Source organism: Macaca thibetana, chromosome 16 (assembly GCF_024542745.1).
Source record: "Macaca thibetana thibetana isolate TM-01 chromosome 16, ASM2454274v1, whole genome shotgun sequence".
Taxonomy (NCBI): Eukaryota; Metazoa; Chordata; class Mammalia; order Primates; family Cercopithecidae; genus Macaca; species Macaca thibetana.
In genome coordinates this window covers 26,630,193-26,652,560 of record NC_065593.1, presented here as the reverse complement: position 1 = coordinate 26,652,560, position 22,368 = coordinate 26,630,193, and the positions used below count along the sequence as shown (strand labels likewise).

Below are 22,368 nucleotides of genomic sequence, written 5' to 3'. Positions count from 1 at the left end.
CCGCCTCCCAGGTTCAAGTGAGTCTCCTCCGAGTAGCTGGGATTACAAGCATGCACCACCACGCCTGGCTAATTTTGTATTTTTAGTAGAGATGGGGTTTCACCATGTTGGTCAGGCTGGTCTCAAACACCCAACCTCAGGTAATCCACCAGCCTCAGCCTCCCGAAGTACTGGGATTACAGGCGTGAGCCACCATGCCTGGCGATTTTGTTTTAGTGTAGATTGTAATGTATATAATTTTGATAGAGAACTGGTTTTTTTTTTGAGGCGGAGTCTCGCTCTGTCACCCAGGCTGGAGTGCAGTGGCATGATCTCAGCTCAATTTAACCTCTGCCTCCCAGGTTCAAGAAGTTCTCCTGCCTCAACCCCCTGAGTAGCTGGGATTACAGGCTCCTGCCACCACGCTTGGCTAATATTTTTGTATTTTTAGTAGGGACGGGGTTTCGCCATACTGGCCAGGCTGGTCTCCCAACTCCTGACCTCAGGTGATCCGCCCGCCTCTGCCTCACAAAGTGCTGGGATTACAGATGTAAGCCACTGCTCCTGGCCGATAACTATTCTTTTTTTTTTTTTTTTTTGAGACGGAGTCTCGCTCTGTCGCCCAGGCTGGAGTGCAGTGGCCGGATCTCAGCTCACTGCAAGCTCCGCCTCCCGGGTTTACGCCATTCTCCTGCCTCAGCCTCCCAAGTAGCTGGGACTACAGGCGCCTGCCACCACGCCCGGCTAGTTTTTCGTATTTTTTAGTAGAGACGGGGTTTCACCGTGTTAGCCAGGATGGTCTCGATCTCCTGACCTTGTGATCCGCCCGTCTCGGCCTCCCAAAGTGCTGGGATTACAGGTTTGAGCCACCGCGCCCGGCCGATAACTATTCTTATTGCTATAAATCTGGTAAATAATATGACTAATTTGTCATCTAAAAAGCCAAACAAATATAGAACAGCCTTTTATTGTTATTACTATTATTACTGTTTTTTTGAGACGGAGTTTTGCTCTGTCACCCAGACTGGAGCACAGTATCTCAATCTCGGCTCACTGCAACCTCTGCCTCCCGGATTCAAGCAATTCTTCTGTCTCATCCTCCCGAGCATCTGAGATTACAGGCGTGCGCCACCAAGGCCCAGCTAATTTTTTGTTTGTTTGTTTGTTTTTGTTTTTTTTTTTTTTTTTTTTTTTTTTTTTTGAGACGGAGTCTCGTTCTGTCACCCAGGCTGGAGTGCAGTGGCGCGATCTCGGCTCACTGCAAGCTCCGCCTCCCGGGTTTACGCCATTCTCCTGCCTCAGCCTCCCGAGTAGCTGGGACTACAGGCACCCGCCACCTCGCCCAGCTAGTTTTTCGTATTTTTTAGTAGAGACGGGGTTTCACCGTGTTAGCCAGGATGATTTCGATCTCCTGACCTCGTGATCCGCCCGTCTCGGCCTCCCAAAGTGCTGGGATTACAGGCTTGAGCCACCGCGCCTGGCATTTTTGTATTTTTAATAGAGTCGAGATTTCACTGTGTTGGCCAGGCTGGTTTTGAACTCCTGGCCTCAAGTGATCTGCCCACCTTAGCTTCCCAAAGTGCAGGGCTTACAAGCATGAGCCACAACACCCGGCCCAGCCTTTTTTTATTATTGAGGGCTATCAGTGAGTCACTAATATTTGCCGTTATTTTAGTTGTTCCTATTAGCCATGAAAGCTTGCGAAACTAAACTTGCCTAATGTTCAGTTTCCTTCTGTGTAAAATGAGGATAAGGATAGTATCTACTTTACCTGGCCATTGTGGGAATTAAAATGAGAAACTTATTTAAAATGCTTAGCACAGTGCCTAGGACATAGGAGATTCTTAATGTTAGCCATGATAATGCTAAATATTATTGTTATTCGAGGTGACATCCCCTGCTCCTCCAACTGACAACTTATTCTTTAAATGTCTCCTACTCTCTTTCCCATCATAATGCTCTTTTAATGCTCTGATGCCAGTTTGTGGCTGCCCCAGTTATGTAAGAACATAATTCATTTCATTATAGTTACTTTTGCTTGCCATCCCTGTTACCAGAATGAGAGTTTTTGAGGTGAAGACCATGCTTTATTCATCTTTATAACCCTACTTTCTGGCACATACACAGTAAGTGTTGAATGAATACCTTTATGAATGTTGTGGATGTAATTTGGCAGACATTCTTTTTTCGATTATCTTGGTCTTAATGATGTGCACTCTATTAGATAATCAAGAATTAAACATGTATTTTTTCATATGGTTTGTTTACTGCTACGTAATAAAACTGTGCCAAAGCTTAATAACTTAAAAGGCAACCATTTTATTTGCTTACAATTCTGGAAGTTGACTGGGGCTCAGATAGGTAGTTCTCCTGCTTTTGCTTGGCAACACTTTTATGGTTGCGCGAAGTTGAGGCTGGAATGTCTGACATAGAACATTCACTTATATTGGAGACTTAGTATTAGCTAGTCTCAGTTGGAACACTGGCATACCTGGGCTTTGGTGCGAATCTCTCTCTCTGTCTTCCTCCCTTCCTGCCTTTTCACCTTCCTGTCTCTTTCCCCTTGTCCTCTCCAGAAAAGTAGGCATACTTCTTTCATGGTGGCCTCCAAAAAGCAGATGTTGACAGGTCTTCTGAAGGATGAGGCCTGGAACTGGCACAGGATTAGTTTCACTCTATTGCTGTGCACGTGTGATTGCATTGCTAGTCACAGGCCCAGCCCAGATTCTAGGGGAGAGGACCACACAAGGCCACGAGTAGTTGAAAGTGTGAATTCCTGGTACATTGGGGGCCACTACTGTAACAGATTACCAAATCATATAATATACGTTTTGTTTTTGAAAGTTCTCAAATAAGCATTTTTTTTTCTTAAAAAACCTAAGTGTAAGAGAAACAAGGAGAAACATAGCAGTGCTTACAAGTCCATTCTTGAGTCAGACTGAATTCACAGTCTCTGCCACTTCGTAACTTTGTGATGTGGCCAGTTTCATCTCTCTGACTCCCATGTTACTCATCTACACCATCTATACATGTTCTCTTCACAGGGTTATGGTAGAGTTTAAATTAGACCATAAGTACAGTTTTACCTGGCATACAGGTACTCAGTAGATGATAGCTGCTGCTGTATTGTTACTGTTTCCATTATTACTAATGACTGATGTCCTGGTATCAGTACAAAAACAAATAGCTAATATATATTTCACACAAAATGAGAAAAAAATATGTTGATTAGCGTCTTCAATTTCAGTTGACTATTTTTATCTTTTTATTTTATTTATTTTATTATTATTTATTTATTTATTGAGATGGAGTCTCGCTCTGTCACCCAGGCTAGGGTGCAGTGGCACCAATCTCAGCTCACTGCAGTGTCCGCCTCCCGGGTTCACGCCATTCTCCTGCCTCAGCCTCCCAAGTAGCTGGGACTACAAGCGCCTGCTACCACGCCCGACTTAATTTTTTGTATTTTTAGTAGAGACAGGGTTTCACCATGTTAACCAGGATGGTCTCGATCTCCTAACCTCATGATCTGCCTACCTCGGCCTCCCAAAGTGCTGGGATTACAGGCGTGAGCCACTGCACCTGGCCTTTTTTTAAATTTGTATTTGAGATGGAGTCTCACACTGTCACCTGGGCTGGAGTGCAGTGGCACAGCCTCGGCTCACTGCAACCTCTGCCTCGCAGGTTCAAGCAGTTCTCCTGCCTCAGCCTCCTGAGTAGCTGGGATTACAGGTGCCCGCCACGATGCCCAGCTAATTTTTTTGCATTTTTAGTAGAGATGGGGTTTTACCATGTTGGCCAGGCTGGTCTTGAACTCCTGACTTTGTGATTCAGCCGCCTCAGCCTCCCAAAGTGCTGGGATTACAGGCATGAGCCACTGCACCCGGCTGTCTTTTATTTTTGATCAGTATGTTTTTCTGTTTTTTTGTGGGGGTTTTGTTTGTTTGTTTGTTTTGAGACAGATTGTTACTCTCTCACCCAGGCTGGAGTACAGCAGCGTGATCGCGGCTCACTGCAACCTTCACCTCCTGAGCTCAAATGATTCTCCTGCCTCAGCCTCCCAGTAGCTGGGATTATAAGCAGGCAGCACCAAACCCAGCTAATTTTTGTATTTTTAGTAGAGACAGGGTTTCACCATGTTGCCCAGGCTGGTCGCAAACTCCTGAGCTCAGGCAGTCCAGCTGCCTCAGCCTCCCAAAATGCTAGGATTACAGGCGTAAGCCACTGTGCCTGGCCGGTTTTTAATGAGTATGTTCTTGTTAGCAAATAGTTTTGTGTTTTGTATATGTGGTTTTCTTTTTTGTTTGTTTGTTTGGTTATTTTTGAGGCAGGGTCTCACTTTGTCACCCAGGCTGGAGGGCAGTGGTGCAAAAACCACCCACTGCAGCCTCAACCTCCCAGGCTCAAGTGATCCTGTCACCTTAACCTCCCAAGCAGCTGGGACTACAAGCCATGCCGCCACACCCAGCTGATTTTTTGTATTTTTTACTAGAGACAGAGTATTGCCATGTTGCCCAGGCTGGTCTTGAACTCCTGGACACAAGTGATCCGTCCTCTAAAAGTGCTGGGATTATAGGCCTGAGCCACTGCACCTGGCCTCTGCATATGTCTTTTTAGTAACTAAACTCTGGAGGAAAATATATCAGTCACTATTGTTTTGGAGGGTTGTGAAGGAAATAATCCTTAAGCTTTTGGGTGGCTTAGTATTGAAATACAAACTTGATGAATTTTTGGCATTTTGTGAGCTCTTAATCATGTTAAAACTTTAGAACAGTTGCTTTGGGGTTATATTCAACTGTAGTGGAAACTTGGTAAGTTTTATTTTTTATTATTTACTTATTTATTTATTTTATTTATTTATTTTTTTGAGGTGGAGTCTTGCTCTGTTGCCCAGGCTGGAGTGTGATGGCACTATCTTAGCTCACTGCAACCTCCGCCTCCCAGGTTCAAGTGATTCTCCTGCCTCAGCCCACCAAGTAGCTGGGACTACAGGCGTGCACCACCACGCTTGGGTAATTTTTGCATTTTTTGTAGAGATGGGGTTTTGCCATGTTGGCCAGACTGGTCTTGAACTCCTGAGCTCATGATCCACCTGCCTCAGCCTCCCAAAGTGCTGGGATTCCAGGCATGAGCCACCGTGCCCAGGCCAAAACTTTGTAAGTTTTGATGGTCTGTTACATTAAAGGTTTTAGTGGCAGATTATTTCAAAATATTATTAATCAACATAAACAATGTATATTACAGTTTCCTTTTTGAAATCTTGACTTCTCTGTCATTTATATTCTCAAATCTATTTTGTTACAAATCACCACAGTTGTTTTTGCCTTGAATGGCTAGGTAGCATTTGAAGCTGATTGTCCACCACACAATTCTTTACACAGGGACAGGAAATACTACATGTTGTACCAAGAAGTGTCTTTAGCCAATACATAATTTACAGATTTATCTGGGAGCTCTTTTAAAATAGTGTTCTATGGCCGAGCGCGGTGGCTTACGCTAGTAATCTCAGCACTTTGAGAGGCTGAGGCAGGAGGATTGCTCAAGTCCAGGAGTTTGAGACCAGCCTGGGCCACACGATGAAAATCCGTTTCTACAAAAAATACAAAATTTAGCTGGGTGCAGTGACACATGCCTGTGGTCCCAGCTTCCTGGGAGGCTAAGGTGGGAGAGTCACCTGAGTCCAGGATTTCGAGGCTGCAGTGAATTGTGATCGTACCACTGCTCTCCAGCCTGAATGACCAAGTGAGAACCTGTCTCCAAAAAAAAAAAAGTGTCCTGTAAGTACAAAACGGCTTGGTGTAATGAAAGAGCATAGTCTTTGGAATTAGACTGTTTCTGGCACTGCAAAGCCTTGGGTAAGTTGTCTTCTTTGGTCCTCACTTTCTGAAACTGTATTGTGAAGATTTATTGAGTTAACAGTGAACACATGCAACCATTGGTACCACATCAAATATGAAGAAATTCACTCAGCAGTGGAGCTGCATTTTTAAATTAGTTTCATAAAGTCAAGCAAATGAACTTGATTAGTTACATGATTGGATTAAAGGTGACTAGGCTTTAAATCATGAACTATTTCAAGGAAAAGAAAATGATCTCATGGTAGTATCAAGTTTGAAATGGCAGTGGTTGGGATTCTATAAGCAAAAGGGACCAAATTTAAAATGAGAGTACAGGAGGTGAATTTGGAAATTGAGTCTCACTTTTTTAGCCCTCTCTCTGTTTTGTGTTCACATACTTCCTTTTTTCTGAGGCTCTGAAACAAAAACAAAACATAAGCTCTGCAATAGCTGAAGGAGTTTTGAATTCTTTCTAAAGAGGAAATTGACTTTACCTAACCAATGCACTTCCTGTGTATGCTGTATCCGCTAAAGAGCAAGACAGGACCTCAGCAGCATAGTACTCAACTGCAGAATTTCCTCTTGACCATTCGAAATGTATTACAGCGCTCTGACACAAGGTCTTTATTTATTCTGGTATCTGTAATGTGTATACAAGGTACCTGAGGGTCCTGTTAAAAATACAGGTTTGGCTGGGTGCGGTGGTTCACACCTGTAATTCCAGCACTTTGGGAGGCTGAGGCGGGTGGATCACCCGAGGTCAGGAGTTCGAGACCAGCCTGACCAATATGATGAAACCCCATCTCTACTAAAAATACAAAAATTAGTCAGGCGTGGTGGCATGCGCCTATAATCCTAGCTACTCAGGAGGCTGAGACAGGAGACTCACTTGAACACGGGAGGTGGAGGTTGCAGTGAGCCGAGATTGCTCCCATTACACTCCAGCCTGGGCAACAAGAGCAAAACTCCATCTCAAGAAAAAAAAAAATACAGTTTCTAGGGGAGGAGGAGGAAGAAAAAAAATTAACGTTCTGATTTAGCAGTTCTGGGTGGGGCCTGAGATTCTGATTTCTAACAGTACCCCACGGGATGTGTTAAAATCATAAGGTATTCTCTCTTTGGTTCTTTTAGAAAGTTCTTTGAAACACACATGATTAACTGCGTTTTCACTCAACAGCATTTGTTTGCCAGATGCTATGTAGATGAGGGCCTAGTTTGCAAATATCTCATAGTTGAATGGTGAGCTGAATCAAGTGCAATTTGGGTTTATGGCCTTTCTTTCTTTCTTTTTTAAATTTTTACTTGGATTTATTTCACAGAAATTCTTTGGTAACTACAGAAATTAGTTAACAATTAATTTAGAATTTTTCTTTGTGATTTAAAGAATTATTTTACTAACTGCACAGATATTATTATAATTGTGTTAATGTCAAATGGAGAGAAAAGGGCTGGATGAGGTGACTCATGCCTTATCCCAGCACTTTGGAAGGCTGAGGTGGGTGGATCACTGGAGATCAGGAGTTCGAGACCAGCTTGGCCAACATGGCAAAACCCTGTCTCTACTAAAAATACAAAAATTAGCCAGGTGTGGTGGCGTGTGCCTGTAATCTCAGCTACTCAGGAGACTGAGGCAGAAGAATGTCTTGAACCCAGAAGGCAGAGGTTGCAGTGAGCCAAGATTGCGCCACTGCACTCCAGCCTGGGCCACAAGAGTGAAGGTCCATCTCAAAAAAGAAAAAAAAAAAGGGAAGAAAATTGTTTCTATGATCTGCCCACCCGGTAGATGATACTGCTCTTTTTCTGTTTTAGTCCTTGGGCATGGGCATTTTTTGTTTTTACGTGGTTGTGAACATTGCTGGGAAACAATATTGTATTCTGCTTTTTAAATTTAGAGAGAATTTAGAGAATAAATAGAAAGTTTTAAATTTCTCCATCAACTGTTGAAATATTGTTCTTTATTCATAATTTGATATGTTCTTTCTTGGTGGAGTTTTCTTATACTTTAAACTTTCGTGGTAAGAGAAAGTTAACAAAAGGGTTAGGGTTATGGTAGTAAACAATATGTCATGAACCTAAGATAATAATATCTGGAAAGCAAAGTATGTTTTTTCTTTAACTTATTGGAGTGACTTATAGTTAGAATTTTCTCATTAAGTGAGAGAAAACGAATTGTATGTTACCTGAATTGTTTTTTGAGAAGAGGGCCTTGCTCTGTCGCCCAGGTCTGGTTGTAGTGGTGATCCTCCCACCTTGGCCTCCCAAAGTGCTGGGATTACAGGCTTGAGCCACCATGCCTGGCCTGTTATCTGAGGTCTTTAAAATAAAAATCCAGGTGCAGTGGATCACTCCTGTAATCTCAGCATTTTGGGAGGCCAAGGTGGTAGGATTGCTTGAAGCGAGGAGTTCAAGACCAGCTTGGGCAACATAACAAGCTCTCATCTCTACAAAAAGTAAAAAGTAAAATTAGCCAAGTGTGGTGGCCTGCGCCTATAAGATCAGCTGCTCAGAAGACTGAGGCAGGAGGATCACCTGAGCCCAGGAGTTCAAGGCTGCAATGAGCCAGGATCATGCCACTGCACTCTGGCCTGTGAACAGAGTGAGACCCTGTCTCCGAAATAAAAGAATAAAAAATCTAGTGTCTGTATAGACAACCTGTTTGTCTTCATAATATATTTGACGTGAAGATTTTCCTGTCATATCCCCTAGAATATGGGTTCTTAATCTGAGATCTGTAGATTTAGCGCAGTGTTTCTCAAATTGTGGGCTGCAGAATTACAGGTGTGCTTGGAAAAAATGAGAACTCCATCCATACACTCCTTTAGGCCCTCCTGTCATTTTCTGGTTCAGTAGGTCTGGGATGGAACTCTGCAGTCTGAATTATAACAAGTAGCCTACATGATTCTTCTGCAAATGAGGTTTCATAATTACTGCTTCAGGCAAGCCATGGTTTGGCTCTGAGGGAATTTGTAAACTTCTGAAATTGAATAATTTTTTAGGGTATAGATTATTTATTTTGGGGGGAAGAGGCTTTATTTTTTCTTCTCTTTCAATAAATTTGAAAGGAAGAGGCTTTATAAACCTCTCATTTAGATTCACAAAGAGCACTGTCATTCAAAAAGGATTAAGTCATTGTCCCAGCTCTGCCTCCTACAGGCCTCTTTGGTTTTTAAATAATTCTTGGTTTTCTTTTAGCATAATGAGGGCGTTTTATCCATGAGGTTTTTGTTTGTTTGTTTGTTTGTATTGTGGCTTTTCATTTTTATTTAGAGACAGGGTCTCACTCTGTCACCCAAGCTAGAGTGCAGTGGTGCAGTCACAGCTTACTGCAGCCTCGACCCCCTGGGCTCAGGTGATCCTCCCACCTCAGCCTCCTAAGTATCTGGGACTACAGACATGTGCCACCATGCCCAGCTAATTTTTGTATCATTTGTAAAGACAGGGTTTCTCCATGTTATCCAAGCTTGTCTCAAACTCCTGGGCTCAAGTGATCCTCCTGCCTTAGCCTCTCAAAGTGCAAGGATCATAGGTGTGAGCCACTGCGCCTGACCATGGCTTGCCTTTTTTTTTTTTTTTTTTTTTTTTTTTGGAGATGGAGTCTCACTCTGTTGCCCAGGCTGGAGTGCAACGGTGCGATCTCAGCTCACTACAACCTTCGCCTCCCAGGTTCAACCGATTCTCCTACCTCAGCGTCCGAAGTAGCTGGGATTACAGGCACGCACCACCAGTGGGCTCAGCTAATTTTTTTGTATTTTTAGTAGAGACGGGGTTTCACCATGTTAAGCTGGTCTTGAACTCCTGACCTCGTGATCCACCTGCCTCGGCCTCCCAAAGTGCTGGGATTACAGGCATGAGCCACCGTGCCTGGCTGACCATGGCTTTTTAATCACCATTTCTTTTTTTTTTTTTTTTTTTTTGAGACGGAGTCTTGCTCTGTCACCCAGGCTGGAGTGCAGTGGCCGGATCTCAGCTCACTGCAAGCTCCGCCTCCCGGGTTTACGCCATTCTCCTGCCTCAGCCTCCCGAGTAGCTGGGACTACAGGCGCCCGCCACCTCGCCCGGCTATTTTTTTGTATTTTTTAGTAGAGACGGGGTTTCACCGTGTTAGCCGGGATCGTCTCTCGATCTCCTGACCTCGTGATCCGCCCATCTCGGCCTCCCAAAGTGCTGGGATTACAGGCTTGAGCCACCGCGCCCGGCCTTAATCTACCATTTCTTTGCTGCTTTTCAGTAAAATGAATTTTAATCCCCTCATAATTAAACAATTTTTAGTATTGAAACATACAATTTTTCAAGAACACCTTTTACAGATAATAATAATTTATAACTTTTTTATCGAGTATAACAATGTGCTGTTTATTTTACCCACTGTAGTACCTAGTTTATTTTAATTTATCCTCACAGCAACTCCATGAAGTAACTATTATTTATTTCTTTTTTTTGAGATGGAGTCTCACTGTGCTGCCCAGCTGGAGTGCAGTGATGCAGTCTTTGCTCACTGCAACCTCTGTCTCCCAGGTTCAAGCAATTCTCCTGCCTCAGCCTCCCAAGTAGCTGGGATTACAGGCCCGCACTTCCACGTCCAGCTAATTTTTGTATTTTTAGTAGATACGGGGTTTCACCACATTGGCCAGGCTGGTCTCGAACTCCTGTCCTCAAATGATCTGCCCTCCTTGGCCTCCCGAAGTGCTGGGATTACAGGCGTGAGACACTGCGCCCAGCCGAAATAACTATTATTATGCTCATTTGACAAATAAGGAAATTGAGGCATAGAATACTTAATTAACATAACTAAATTGACATAATTTATCAATGATGAAACCAAGATTTGGCTTATTCTATCTGACTTGAAGGGCAATTCTGTGTACTTCTGCCTGTTTGTGCAAATCAATCACATTTGGTTTGTCAGTGAATGGAAGATGTATATATACAACGGAATACTATTCAACCTTAAAAGAGAAGAAAATTGTGTCATTTGTGACAGCATGGATGAACCTGAAGGACATCATCCTAAGTCAAAGAAGCCAGATACAGAAATAAACATATTACATGATTTTATTTATATGTAGAATCTAAAAAGGTCGAAATCATAGAAGCAGAAAGTAGAATGGTGCTTGCTAGGGATGGAGTTGGGGATGGGGAGATGTTGGTCAAAGGGTACAAAGTTTCAGTTATTTAATATGCATAAATTCTAGAGATCTCAAGTACAGGATAAGGACAATAGTTAATAATACTGTAGTGTGGCTGGGCGCAGTGGCTCATGCCTGTAATCCCAGCACTTTGGGAGGCCGAGGCAGGTGGATCACGAGGTCAGGAGATCAAGACCAGCCTGGCTAACGCGGTGAAACCCCGTCTCTACTAAAAATACAAAAAATTAGCCAGGTGTGGTGGTGGGCGCCTGTAGTCCCAGCTACTCCGGAGGCTGAGGCAGGAGAATGGCATGAATCCGGGAGGTGGAGCTTGCAGTGAGCAGAGATCGTACCACTGCCCAGCCTGGGTGACAGAGCGAGACGCCGTCTAAAAAAAAAAAAAATACTGTCATGTATACTTGGAATGTGTTAGGAGAGATCATAAGTGTTCTCACCACACAGAAAGGTCACCATGTGAAGAGATGGACATGTTAATTAGCTTCACTACAATAACAGTTCACTATGTGTATGTGTATCAAAATATCACACCTTAAATATATATAATTTCAATTAGTCTTTTTTTTACTAAATTGAAGATGATGGTTATATGGTGCTTTTAGATTATTGTGAAGTGTACCTATGGATTAGCCTTTTTTAAAGATTCTGATTTTGAGTATTTTGTTATTTCTTTTTAGATCAAAGAAAGTGCATCACAGACAAGAGATGTTCTCAAACAGCATTTTAATGATTTAAAGGGAACCCTTGGAAAGCTCCTGGATGAGCGATTGGTGACCCTTTTGCAAGAGGTGGACACCATTGAACAGGAGACCATTAAACCACTAGATGACTGCCAGAAGCTCATAGAACACGGAGTCAACACTGCAGAAGACTTAGTCCGAGAAGGTGGGAGACCAGGGATCCTGTTACATTAGTGCATTAGTACATTTTCACACTACTGATAAAGACATACCCGAGACTAGGCAGTTTACCAAAGAAAGAGGTTTAATGAACTTACAGTTCCATGTGGCTGGGGATCATGGCAGAAGGAGAAAGTCACATCTCACATAGCGGCAGACAAGAGAAGAGAATGAGAGCCAAGCGAAAGGGGTTGCCTCTTAAAATACCATTAGATCTCGCCGGGCGCGGTGGCTCAAGCCTGTAATCCCAGCACTTTGGGAGGCCGAGGCGGGTGGATCACGAGGTCAGGAGATCAAGACCATCCTGGCTAACATGATGAAACCCCGTCTCTACTAAAAATACAAAAAACTAGCTGGGCGTTGTGGCAGGCACCTGTAGTCCCAGCTACTCGGAGGCTGAGGCGGGAGAATGGCATGAACCCGGGAGGCGGAGCTTGCAGTGAGCCGAGATCGCGCCACTGCACTCCAGCCTGGGTGACACAGCGAGACTCCGTCTCAAAAAAAAAAAAAAAAAAAAAAAAAAAAATACCATTAGATCTCATGAAAGTTATTCACTACTGAGAATAGTATGGGAGAAACTGCCCCCATGGTTCAATTATCTCCCGTCGGGTCCCTCCCGCAACACATGGGAATTATGGGAGTACAATTCAAGATAAGATTTGGGTGGGGACACAGAGCCAAACCGTATCACATACTAAATGTGATTCATTCAGATTGACATTTTGCAGATTCCTCAGGATAGCAGCAGGCTTCTTGCCAGCTGTGGGGTTCTTAGAATGTTCTTACCTAGAGACAGTTTGTGATATAGGATGACAGATATACAGTTAGGCATCCCATGGCAACTGCAGTTGAAGTGTTAGTTATAATTAGTTATAAAACAAGAAAGAATAAATGATATGGGGCACATTGAGATGTTTTGATACGGGCATGCAGTGTGTAATAATCACATTGTGGAAAATGGGGCATCCATCCTCTCAAGCATTTATCCTCTGTATTACAAACAATCAAATTATACTTTTTTTTTTTTTTTTTTGACACAGGAGTCTTGCTCTGTTGCCCAGGCTAGAGTGCAGTGGCGCTATCAGGGCTCACTGCAGTCTTGACCTCCCTGGCTCAGGTGATCCTCCCACCTCAGCCTCCCAAATAGCTGGGATTACAGGCGCGTGCCACCATGCCTGGCTAATTTTTGTATTTTTGGTAGAGACAGGGTTTCACCATGTTGCCCAGTCTGGTCTTGAATTCCCGGTCTCAAGCAGTCTTCCAATCTTGGCCTCCCAAAGTGCTGGGATTACAGGTGAGAGCCACCACAATTATAGTCTCCACTGTTCTGCTTAAAAAGTTAAAAAAAGTGATTGGTGTTTACTCCTATCTTCAGCCAATTGAGTCATGCCCTGCTGCCTTCCTTTCTTCATTCTACTCACCTTCCTTCAACAGAGATCTTTGTCAGGCACATAACATAAACAAGGGGGCCAGATGCAGTGGCTCATGCCTGTAATCCCAGCACTTTCGGAGGCTGAAGCAAGTGGATCACTTGAGGTCAGGAGTTTAAGACCAGCCTGGGCAACAGCCTGTCTCTACAAAAAAAAAAAATTAGCTGGGCATGGTGGTATGCACCTGGAGTCCCAACTACTTAGGAGGCCGAGGTGGGAGGATCACTTGAGGCCAGGAGATTAACGCTGCAGTGAGCCGTGATTGCACCACTGCACTCCAGCCTGGGTGACAGAGTGAGACCCTGTCCCAAAAAATATAAAATAAGAGTAAGAATAAAAGCCAGGTGCAGTGACTCACGCCTGTAATCCCAGCACTTTGGGAGGTCGAGGTGGGCGGATCATGAGGTCAGGAGATCAAGACCATCCTGGCCAACATGGTGAAACCCCGTCTCTAGTGAAAATACAAAAATTAGCTGGCCATGGCAGCGTGTGCCTGTAGTCCCAGCTACTCGGGAGGCTGAGGCACGTGCCACTGCACTCCAGCCTGGGTGACAGAGTGAGACTCCCTCTCAAAAAAAAGAAAAGAATAAAATAGGTGAGAGTTCTTTCCTTTGGGATTCAGAGCCCAGTGAGAGAGAAATACATGCTAAGAGAGATCTAAGACCTTATTGGAGCACAGAGGAGGAAGTTCTTAACTTTGTCTGGAATAGTATAGGATAGCTTTCTGTAGGAGGAGTTCCACAGAGGCTATCAAGCAGACATAGGAAAAAGAGGAGGTAACAGCATGATTCCAAGCAGAAGCAACATCATCATAAATTAAGTGAATGGCATTTTCAAGGATCAGTTGAAGCTTTTTTTGTTTTTGTTTTTTTTTGAGACAGTCTCGCTCTGTCGCCCAGGCTGGAGTACAATGGCGCGATCTCAGCTCACTGCAAGCTCCGCCTCCCAGGTTCATGCCATTCTCCTGCCTCAGCCTTCCGAGTAGCTGGGACTACAGGCGCCCGCCACCTCGCCCGGCTAATTGTTTGTATTTTTAGTAGAGACAGGATTTCACCGTGTTAGCCAGGCTGGTCTTGATCTCCTGACCTCGTGATCCACCCACCTCTGTTGAAGCATTTTAAGCAGCAGAGTGACATGATCAGATGTGCATTAAAAAAAAAATGATCCTGCCTATGTTTTGGAGACTGTGTTAGAGATTGTAAGACTAGAGGGAAAAGAGACTGATTAAAAAGTTATTAGAGGCTGAAGCCAGGCTAACACCTATAACCCCAGCACTTTGGGATGTCAAGACGGGAGGATCACTTGAGGTCAGGAGTTTGAGACTAGCCGGGCCAACATGGTAATACCCCATCTCTACTAAAAATACAAAAATTGGCTAGGTGTGGTGGCAGGTACCTGTAATTCCAGTTACTCGGGAGGCTGAGGCAGGAGAATCGCTTGAACCTGGGAGACGGAGGTTGCAGTGAGCCAAGATTGCAACATTATACTCCCAAAGTGCTGGGATTACAGGCGTGGGCCACTGTTTTAAAAAAAATTAGCCGGCTGGGCGCAGTGGCTCAAGCCTGTAATCCCAGCACTTTGGGAGGCTGAGACGGGCGGATCGCGAGGTCAGGAGATTGAGAACATCCTGGCTAACACAGTGAAACCCCGTCTCTACTAAAAAATACAAAAAACTACCTGGGTGAGGTGGCGGGCGCCTGTAGTCCCAGCTACTCGGGAGGCTGAGGCAGGAGAATGGCGTAAACCCAGGAGGCGGAGCTTGCAGTGAGCTGAGATCGGGTCACTGCACCCCAGCCTGGGCGACAGAGCAAGGGTCCGTCTCAAAAAAAAAAAAAAAAAATTAGCCAGGCGGGCTGAGCACAGTGGCTCACGGCTATAATCCCAGCACTTTGGGAAGCCAAGGCGGGCGGATCACGAGGTGAGGAGATCGAGACCATCCTGGCTAACATGGTGAAACCCCGTCTCTACTAAAAATACAAAAAATTAGCTGGGCGTGGTGGCAGACCCCTGTAGTCCAAGCTACTTGGGAGGCTGAGGCAGGAGAATGGCGTGAACCCAGGAGGTGGAGATTGCAGTGAGCTGAGATTGCGCCATGGCACTCTAGCCTGGGCGACAGAGCAAGACTGTGTCTCAAAAATAAAAAAAAAATTAGCCAGGCTTAGTGGCATACACCAACTATTGTCCCAACTATTCAGGAGGCTGAGGTGGGAGGAGAGCTTGAGCTATGATTGCACCACTGCACTCCAGCCTGGGCAACAGAACAAGACCCTGTCTCTTAAAAATAAAAACAAAAAAAAAAGAATTTTTTTTTCCCAGAAGTGGAATTATTGATGATTTTACTGAGCAGTGACTGTTGTCTGTAGATGATTACCTACATATGTGATGGAGGGGAAAGGGAAGGATTTGTGATGGCAAAAATCAGCCTACTTTTGGATTCTGAATAAATAGTGGTGCTGTTTTTGACACAGTAAATGAAGGAGGAGGTGGGTGCTTAGTAAGTAGTCAGGCATTTGGCTTGGGCATGGTGAGTTTGAGGTGCTTAAGATGGAAATATGGGTATGATTCTTAGGAGAGAGATCATACCAGGAGATGTCAGTATGGCAGTTAATGGTATATATATCAAATATGAATCCATGCCGGGCGCGGTGGCTCAAGCCTGTAATCCCAGCACTTTGGGAGGCTGAGACGGGCGGATCACGAGGTCAGGAGATCGAGACCATCCTGGCTAACACGGTGAAACCCCGTCTCTATTAAGAAATACAAAAAACTAGCCGGGCGAGGTGGCAGGCGCCTGTAGTCCCAGCTACTCGGGAGGCTGAGGCCGGAGAATGGCATAAACCCAGGAGGCGGAGCTTGCAGTGAGCTGAGATCTGGCCACTGCACTCCAGCCTGGGCGACAGAGCGAGACTCCGTCTCAAAAAAAAAAAAAAAAAAATATGAATCCATTGGAATAAGTACAATCATCGAGGGACACCGTGTAATGTGAGAAGAGCAGGTGAAAGAGATTAGAACACTAAGGGGCACCAACATTTAAAGGTCATTTGAGGAAAAAGGAGCTAGGGAAGGCGACTGAATTCCATCCCTTCTGCAGAATGAGTGCTGGGAGTGTGGGAAAAAAGTGTGGATGATTCACAAGGCTGTTACTCCACCTGGAAGTTAATCTTCTTTTGGTCCCACTTTGAATATAGTACGAGTGTTATCTTGACATTGCTAGTTACATTTTTGTCTTATCTTCAATGAGAAGTGTTTATTTGCCACTGACCATAACAGTGCTTTTGAGAAAATTCTAGCAGTACCATGGAATGTCTTTCCTTGGTGGCTTTGCATTTGGAAACAAACCCAGAAGCAGTGCAGCATGGGCCAGGAGCGTATACTCATCCCCTGAGGACTGATCATTTGTTTTTATTTTAGAAGATAAATCCTGGCCGGGCACAGTGGCTCATGCCTGTAATCACAACACTTTGGGAGGCTGAGGTGGGCGGATCATCTAAGATTAGGAGTTCAAGACCAGCCTGGCCAACATGGTGAAACCCTGTCTCTACTAAAAATACAAAAATTAGCCGGGCATGGTGGTGGGCGCCTGTAATCCCAGCTACCCAGGAGGCTGAGGCAAGAGGTTGCAGTGAGCCAAAATTGCACCATTGCACTCCAGCCTGGGCGATAAGAGCGAGATTCCGTCTCAAAAAAAAAAAAAGATAAATCCTAGCTGGGCATAGTGGCACATTCCTGTAGTCCTAGCTACTTGGGAGGCTGAGGCGGGAGGATCCCCTGAGCCCAGGAGTTTGAGGCTGCAGTGAGCTGTAATTACACATCACACTCCAGCCTGGGTGACAGAGTCAGACTCTGTCTCAAAAAGAAAAAATCCTTTGGGGCAGTGTGATTGTTACAGCATTTGATACTTGAATATTTTTGTATGTCCAAAATTTAATTTAATTAATTATTTATTTTTGAGAGGGAGTCTTGCACTGTTGCCTGGGCTGGAGTGCAGTGGCACGATCTTGGCTTGCTGCAGCCTCCGCCTCGTGGGTTCAAGCAATTCTCCTGCCTCAGCCTTCCGAGTAGCTGGGATTATAGGCACCCACTACCACGCCCAGCTAATTTTTTGTATTTTTAATAGAGACAGTGTTTCACCATGTTGCCCTGGCTGGTCTAGAACTCCTGACCTCGTGATTCGCCCACCTTGGCCTCCCAAAGTGTTGGGATTACAAGCATGAGCCACCATGCCTGGCCTATGTTTTTTAATTTAAAAAAATTATTATACATCCCAGCAGCAGAAGGAAACTTCAGGAATATTTTTAATGTCAAACTCTTTCCTATTCTCCTGAGGGATAGAAACTTATTTATGGAATTTTGAGAATTGTATTTATTTATTTATTTATTTATTTTTGAGACAGTCTCACACTGTTGCCCAGGCTGGAGTGCAGTGACGTGATCTTGGCTCACTGCAACCTCCACCTCCCAGGTTCAAGCAATTCTAGTGCTTCAGCCTCCTTAGTAGCTGGGACTACAGGAGCGTGCCACTATGCCCAGCTACTTTTTGTATTTTTAGTAGAGAAGGGGTTTCACCATGCTGGCCAAGCTAGTCTTGAACTCCCAACCTAAGGTGACCAGCCAGCCTCAGCCTGCCAAAGTGCTGAGATTACAGGCATGAGCTACAGTACCCGGCCATGTCTGTTTTTCTTTTGGTGAAGAAGGACATATGGTCTCAAAAAACTCGAGTAACTACAGGGCACATTCAGATGGAAAAGAGTTATGACAGTGTTCTTCAGGGCTGTGGAAGGACATAGAAGTTGGTCATTTTCATCTCATATGTAACTTTTTTTTTTTTTTTTTTTTTTTTTTTTTGAGACAGAGTCTCGCTCTGTCGCCCAGGCTGGAGTGCAGTGGCGTGATTTTGGCTCACTGCAACCTCCACATCCCGGATTCAAGCGATTCTCCTGCCTTAGCCTCCTGAGTAGCTGGGAGTACAGGTGCCCACCGCCACACCCGACTAATTTTTGTATTTTTTGTAGAGACGTGGTTTCACCGTGTTGGCCAGGATGGTCTCGATCTCCTGACCTCGTGATCTACCCACCTTGGCCTCCCGAAGTGCTGGGATTACAGGCGTGAGCTGCCGCACCTGGCCTGACATTTTCTTTTTATTATTCTGTTGAATAATTTGTAATCTGATGTATGATACTCTTTTAGGAAAACATAGATGCATCATTTGGCTTTTCAAGCCCTATGCCCAGCCTGGGCAACATAGTGGGACCTCATCTCTACCCAAAAAAAAACAAAATAGCTGGGCATGGTGGCGTGCACCTGTGGTCACAGCTACTTGGGAGGCTGAGATGGGAGGATTGCTTGAGCCCAGAAGTTTGAGGCTGCAGTGAGTTACGATCCTACCACTGCACTCCTACCTGAGTGACAGAACGTGACCCAGTCTCAAAAACAAACAAACAAAAAAACACAACCCTATCCCCTATTGCTCCTCTCAGGGCAATATTTTGTACTGGCTCCTATTGAAGTTCATAATGATTCTATAGGAGAGATGGGAAGAAGTCCCTGGGCTTTCTGGTTTGCCTAAAATTGGTTGATTTCCTTGTATAGAGCAGATAGATTTTTCATCTCTGGCAAAATGTTGTCACTGTGTATCCCTTTTCCTCTTGGATTTGATCTTAGAGTCACTTCTAAAACAGTTTCTACTTTAACTTTTTGGGAATTTGACTGTGGCATCATTTAAGAACTGTTTTCAAGAACACTAGAGACCCACCCAGACATGAGTTGTGTTGATTACTTTATATGTGACCATTTTCACTGTTCCAGTTCTCTTATTCTTGATTGTAGGTGAGATTGCCATGCTTGGTGGTGTGGGAGAAGAGAATGAGAAACTGTGGAGCTTTACCAAAAAGGCCTCGCACATTCAGTTGGACAGGTAAAAGAGTTGTGCCATTTGGACTTACTTTTAAGCATTTGAACTATGTCTGCTTTTTTCCTCCCTCTGTTCAAGATTCTGATTAAGGGAGATAGAGAATATATATTTCAAGGTTTTCAGGCTGGGCATGGTGGTTTACACCTGTAATCCCAGCATGTTGGGAGGTCAAGGCAGGCAGATCGCTTGAGGCCAGGAGTTTGAGACCAGCCTGGCCAACTTGTTGAAACCCCGTCTCTACTGAAAATATAAAAATTAGGCGGGCATAGTGGCGCATGCCTGTAATCCAGCTACTTGGGGAGGCTGAGACAGGAGAATTGCTTGAACCCTGGAGGCAGATGTTGCAGTGAGCCAAGATTGTACCACTACACTCCATCCTGGGCAACAGAGCAAGACTCCATCTCAAAATAAATATAAAATAAAATAAAAAATTATCCGGGTGTGGTGGCGTGCGCCTGTAGTCCCAGCTACTCAGGAGGCTGAGGCGCCTGTAGTCCCAGCTACAGGAGGCTGTAATGAAGCCTTGCTCTGTTGCCCATGCTGGAGTGCAGCGATGCAACCTTGGCTCACTGCAACCTCCACACCATTCCCTCTCCCCACCCACCCAGGTTCAGTAAAAAAAAATAAAAATAAAAATAAATAAAATAAAATAAAATAAAATGGACAGTTATGATCCTACCAATTTTCTGTCTTGCTTATATTTATTTGAAAAGAGAATCTTTGTGTAACATCTTGCAAATCCCCTACTGCCATAAGAATTACTTACTGGGGGCTTCAGGATCTTTCAAGCTTGTGACTGCTCTAAAAATTTTTTTTTTTTTTTTTTTTTTTTTTTTTTGAGACGGAGTCTCGCTCTGTAGCCCAGGCTGGAGTGCAGTGGCCGGATCTCAGCTCACTGCAAGCTCCGCCTCCCGGGTTCACGCCATTCTCCTGCCTCAGCCTCCCGAGTAGCTGGGACTACAGGCGCTGCCACCTCGCCCAGCTATTTTTTGTATTTCTTAGTAGAGACGGGGTTTCACCGTGTTAGCCAGGATGGTCTCGATCTCCTTGACCTCGTGATCCGCCCATCTCGGCCTCCCAAAGTGCTGGGATTACAGGCTTGAGCCACCGTGCCCGGCCTTTTTTTACTTTTTAAAACAGTTTTATTAAGATATAAATTCATAGACCATACAATTCATGCATTTGACATATGCAATTCAGTGGTTTTTATTATATTCATGGAATTGTGTAACCACCACTACAATCAATTTTTTTTTATTTCTTGTGTTTTTTAACTGTCAGTTAGAGGTCTCATAACACATGAGCTTTGTTTCCTCAGCTTACCAGAAGTACCTTTACTGGTTGATGTGCCTTGTTTATCTGCTCAGTTGGATGACTCAATTCTTAACATAGTGAAAGACCACATTTTTAAGCATGGAACAGTAGCATCTCGCCCACCAGTACAGATAGAAGAACTAATAGAGAAACCTGGAGGCATCATTGTACGATGGTGTAAGGTATGTAATTCAGAATTCTAGAAATAACTTCCACATTATGGGTTTGAGATTTGAGGGCCTTTCAGATTTTTTCATTGACTACTTTTAAATACATTCTTTTCTTCCCAAACAAAAATCTCTTTTACTTTACAGTAAAATGAAGTCACAGGGAACACTGAGGTAGTTCTTCCAGTTTTATTTTTATTTATTTATTTTTTTGAGACAGAGTTTCGCTCTTTTGCCCAGGCTGGAGTGAAGTGGCGTGATCTCGGCTGATTGCAACCTCCATGCCCTTCCCCGCCTGCTGCTTCCCCCAGGTTCAAGCCATTCTCCTGCTTCAGCCTCCTGAATAGCTGGGATTATAGGCCCCTGCCACCACACCTGGCTAATTTTTGTATTTTTTGTAGAGACGAGGTTTCACCATGTTGGCCAGGCTGGTCTTGAACTCCTGACCTCAGGTGATCCACTCGCCTCGGCCACCCAAAGTGCTGGGATTGTAGATGTGAGCCACCATGCCTGGCCTTTTTTACTGTAATGAAGCCTTGCTCTGTTGCCCATGCTGGAGTGCAGCGATGCAACCTTGGCTCACTGCAACCTCCACACCATTCCCTCTCCCCACCCACCCAGGTTCAGTAGCTGGGACTACCAGCACTACACCCAGCTAATTTTCTTTTTTTTTGAGACAGAGTCTTGCTCTGTCGCCCAGGCTGGGGTGCAGTGGCCGGATCTCAGCTCACTGCAAGCTCTGCCTCCCGGGTTTAGACCATTCTCCTGCCTCAGCCTCCCGAGTAGCTGGGACTACAGGCGCCCGCCACCTCGCCCGGCTAGTTTTTTGTATTTTTTAGTAGAGATGGGGTTTCACCGTGTTAGCCAGGATGGTCTCGATCTCCTGACCTCGTGATCCGCCCGTCTCGGCCTCCCAAAGTGCTGGGATTACAGGCTTGAGCCACCGCGCCCGGCCCACCCAGCTAATTTTCTGTTTTTATTTTTGTTTTTTTTTTTTTGAGACAGAGTCTTGCTCTGTGGCCCAGGCTGGAGTGCAGTGGCCGGATCTCAGCTCACTGCAAGCTCTGCCTCCCAGGTTTATGCCATTCTCCTGCCTCAGCCTCCCGAGTAACTGGGACTACAGGTGCACGCCACCTCGCCTGGCTAGTTTTTTGTGTTTTTTAGTAGAGATGGGGTTTCACCGTGTTAGCCAGGATGGTCTCGATCTCGTGACCTCGTGATCTGCCCGTCTCGGCCTCCCAAAGTGCTGGGATTACAGGCTTGAGCCACCACGCCTGGCCTAATTTTTTGTATTTTTAATCGAGACATGGTTTTGCCATGTTGGCCTCGAACTCCTTAAATCTCAAGTGATCCACCCACCTTGGCCTCCCAAAGTGCTGGGATTACAGGCATGAGCCACTGTGCTTGGCTGACATTTTCTTTTTCTTTTTTTTTTTTTTTTTGAGACGGAGTTTCGTTCTTGTTGCTCAGGCTGGAGTGCAATGGCATGATCTTGGCTCATCACAACCTCCACCTCCCGGGTTCAAGCGATCTTCCTGCCTCAGCCTCCTGAGTAGCTGGGATTAAGGCATGCGCCACCACGCCTGATTTTTGTATTTTTAGTAGAGATGGGGTTCCTTCGTGTTGGTCAGACTGGTCTCAAACTCTTGACCTCAGGTGATCCACCTGTCTTGGTCTCCCAAAGTGCTGG

The 22,368-nt window shown here is 44.8% G+C and overlaps 2 protein-coding genes across 2 annotated transcripts in view; both read left to right on the top strand.

The window, feature by feature from the left end:
• The window catches only part of COPRS (coordinator of PRMT5 and differentiation stimulator), a 415,601-nt gene that overhangs the window by 189,858 nt on the left and 203,375 nt on the right, over window positions 1-22,368 (top strand). The gene's annotated exons all lie outside the window — the stretch shown is intronic.
• Window positions 1-22,368, top strand: part of CRLF3 (cytokine receptor like factor 3) — a 56,676-nt gene that overhangs the window by 11,065 nt on the left and 23,243 nt on the right. Inside the window, exons 2-4 of the mRNA XM_050763818.1 lie at window positions 11,635-11,842; window positions 19,113-19,200; window positions 20,516-20,693. Of these exons, the coding sequence (XP_050619775.1) occupies window positions 11,635-11,842; window positions 19,113-19,200; window positions 20,516-20,693 (474 nt within the window). The remainder of the gene's footprint in view (window positions 1-11,634; window positions 11,843-19,112; window positions 19,201-20,515; window positions 20,694-22,368) is intronic.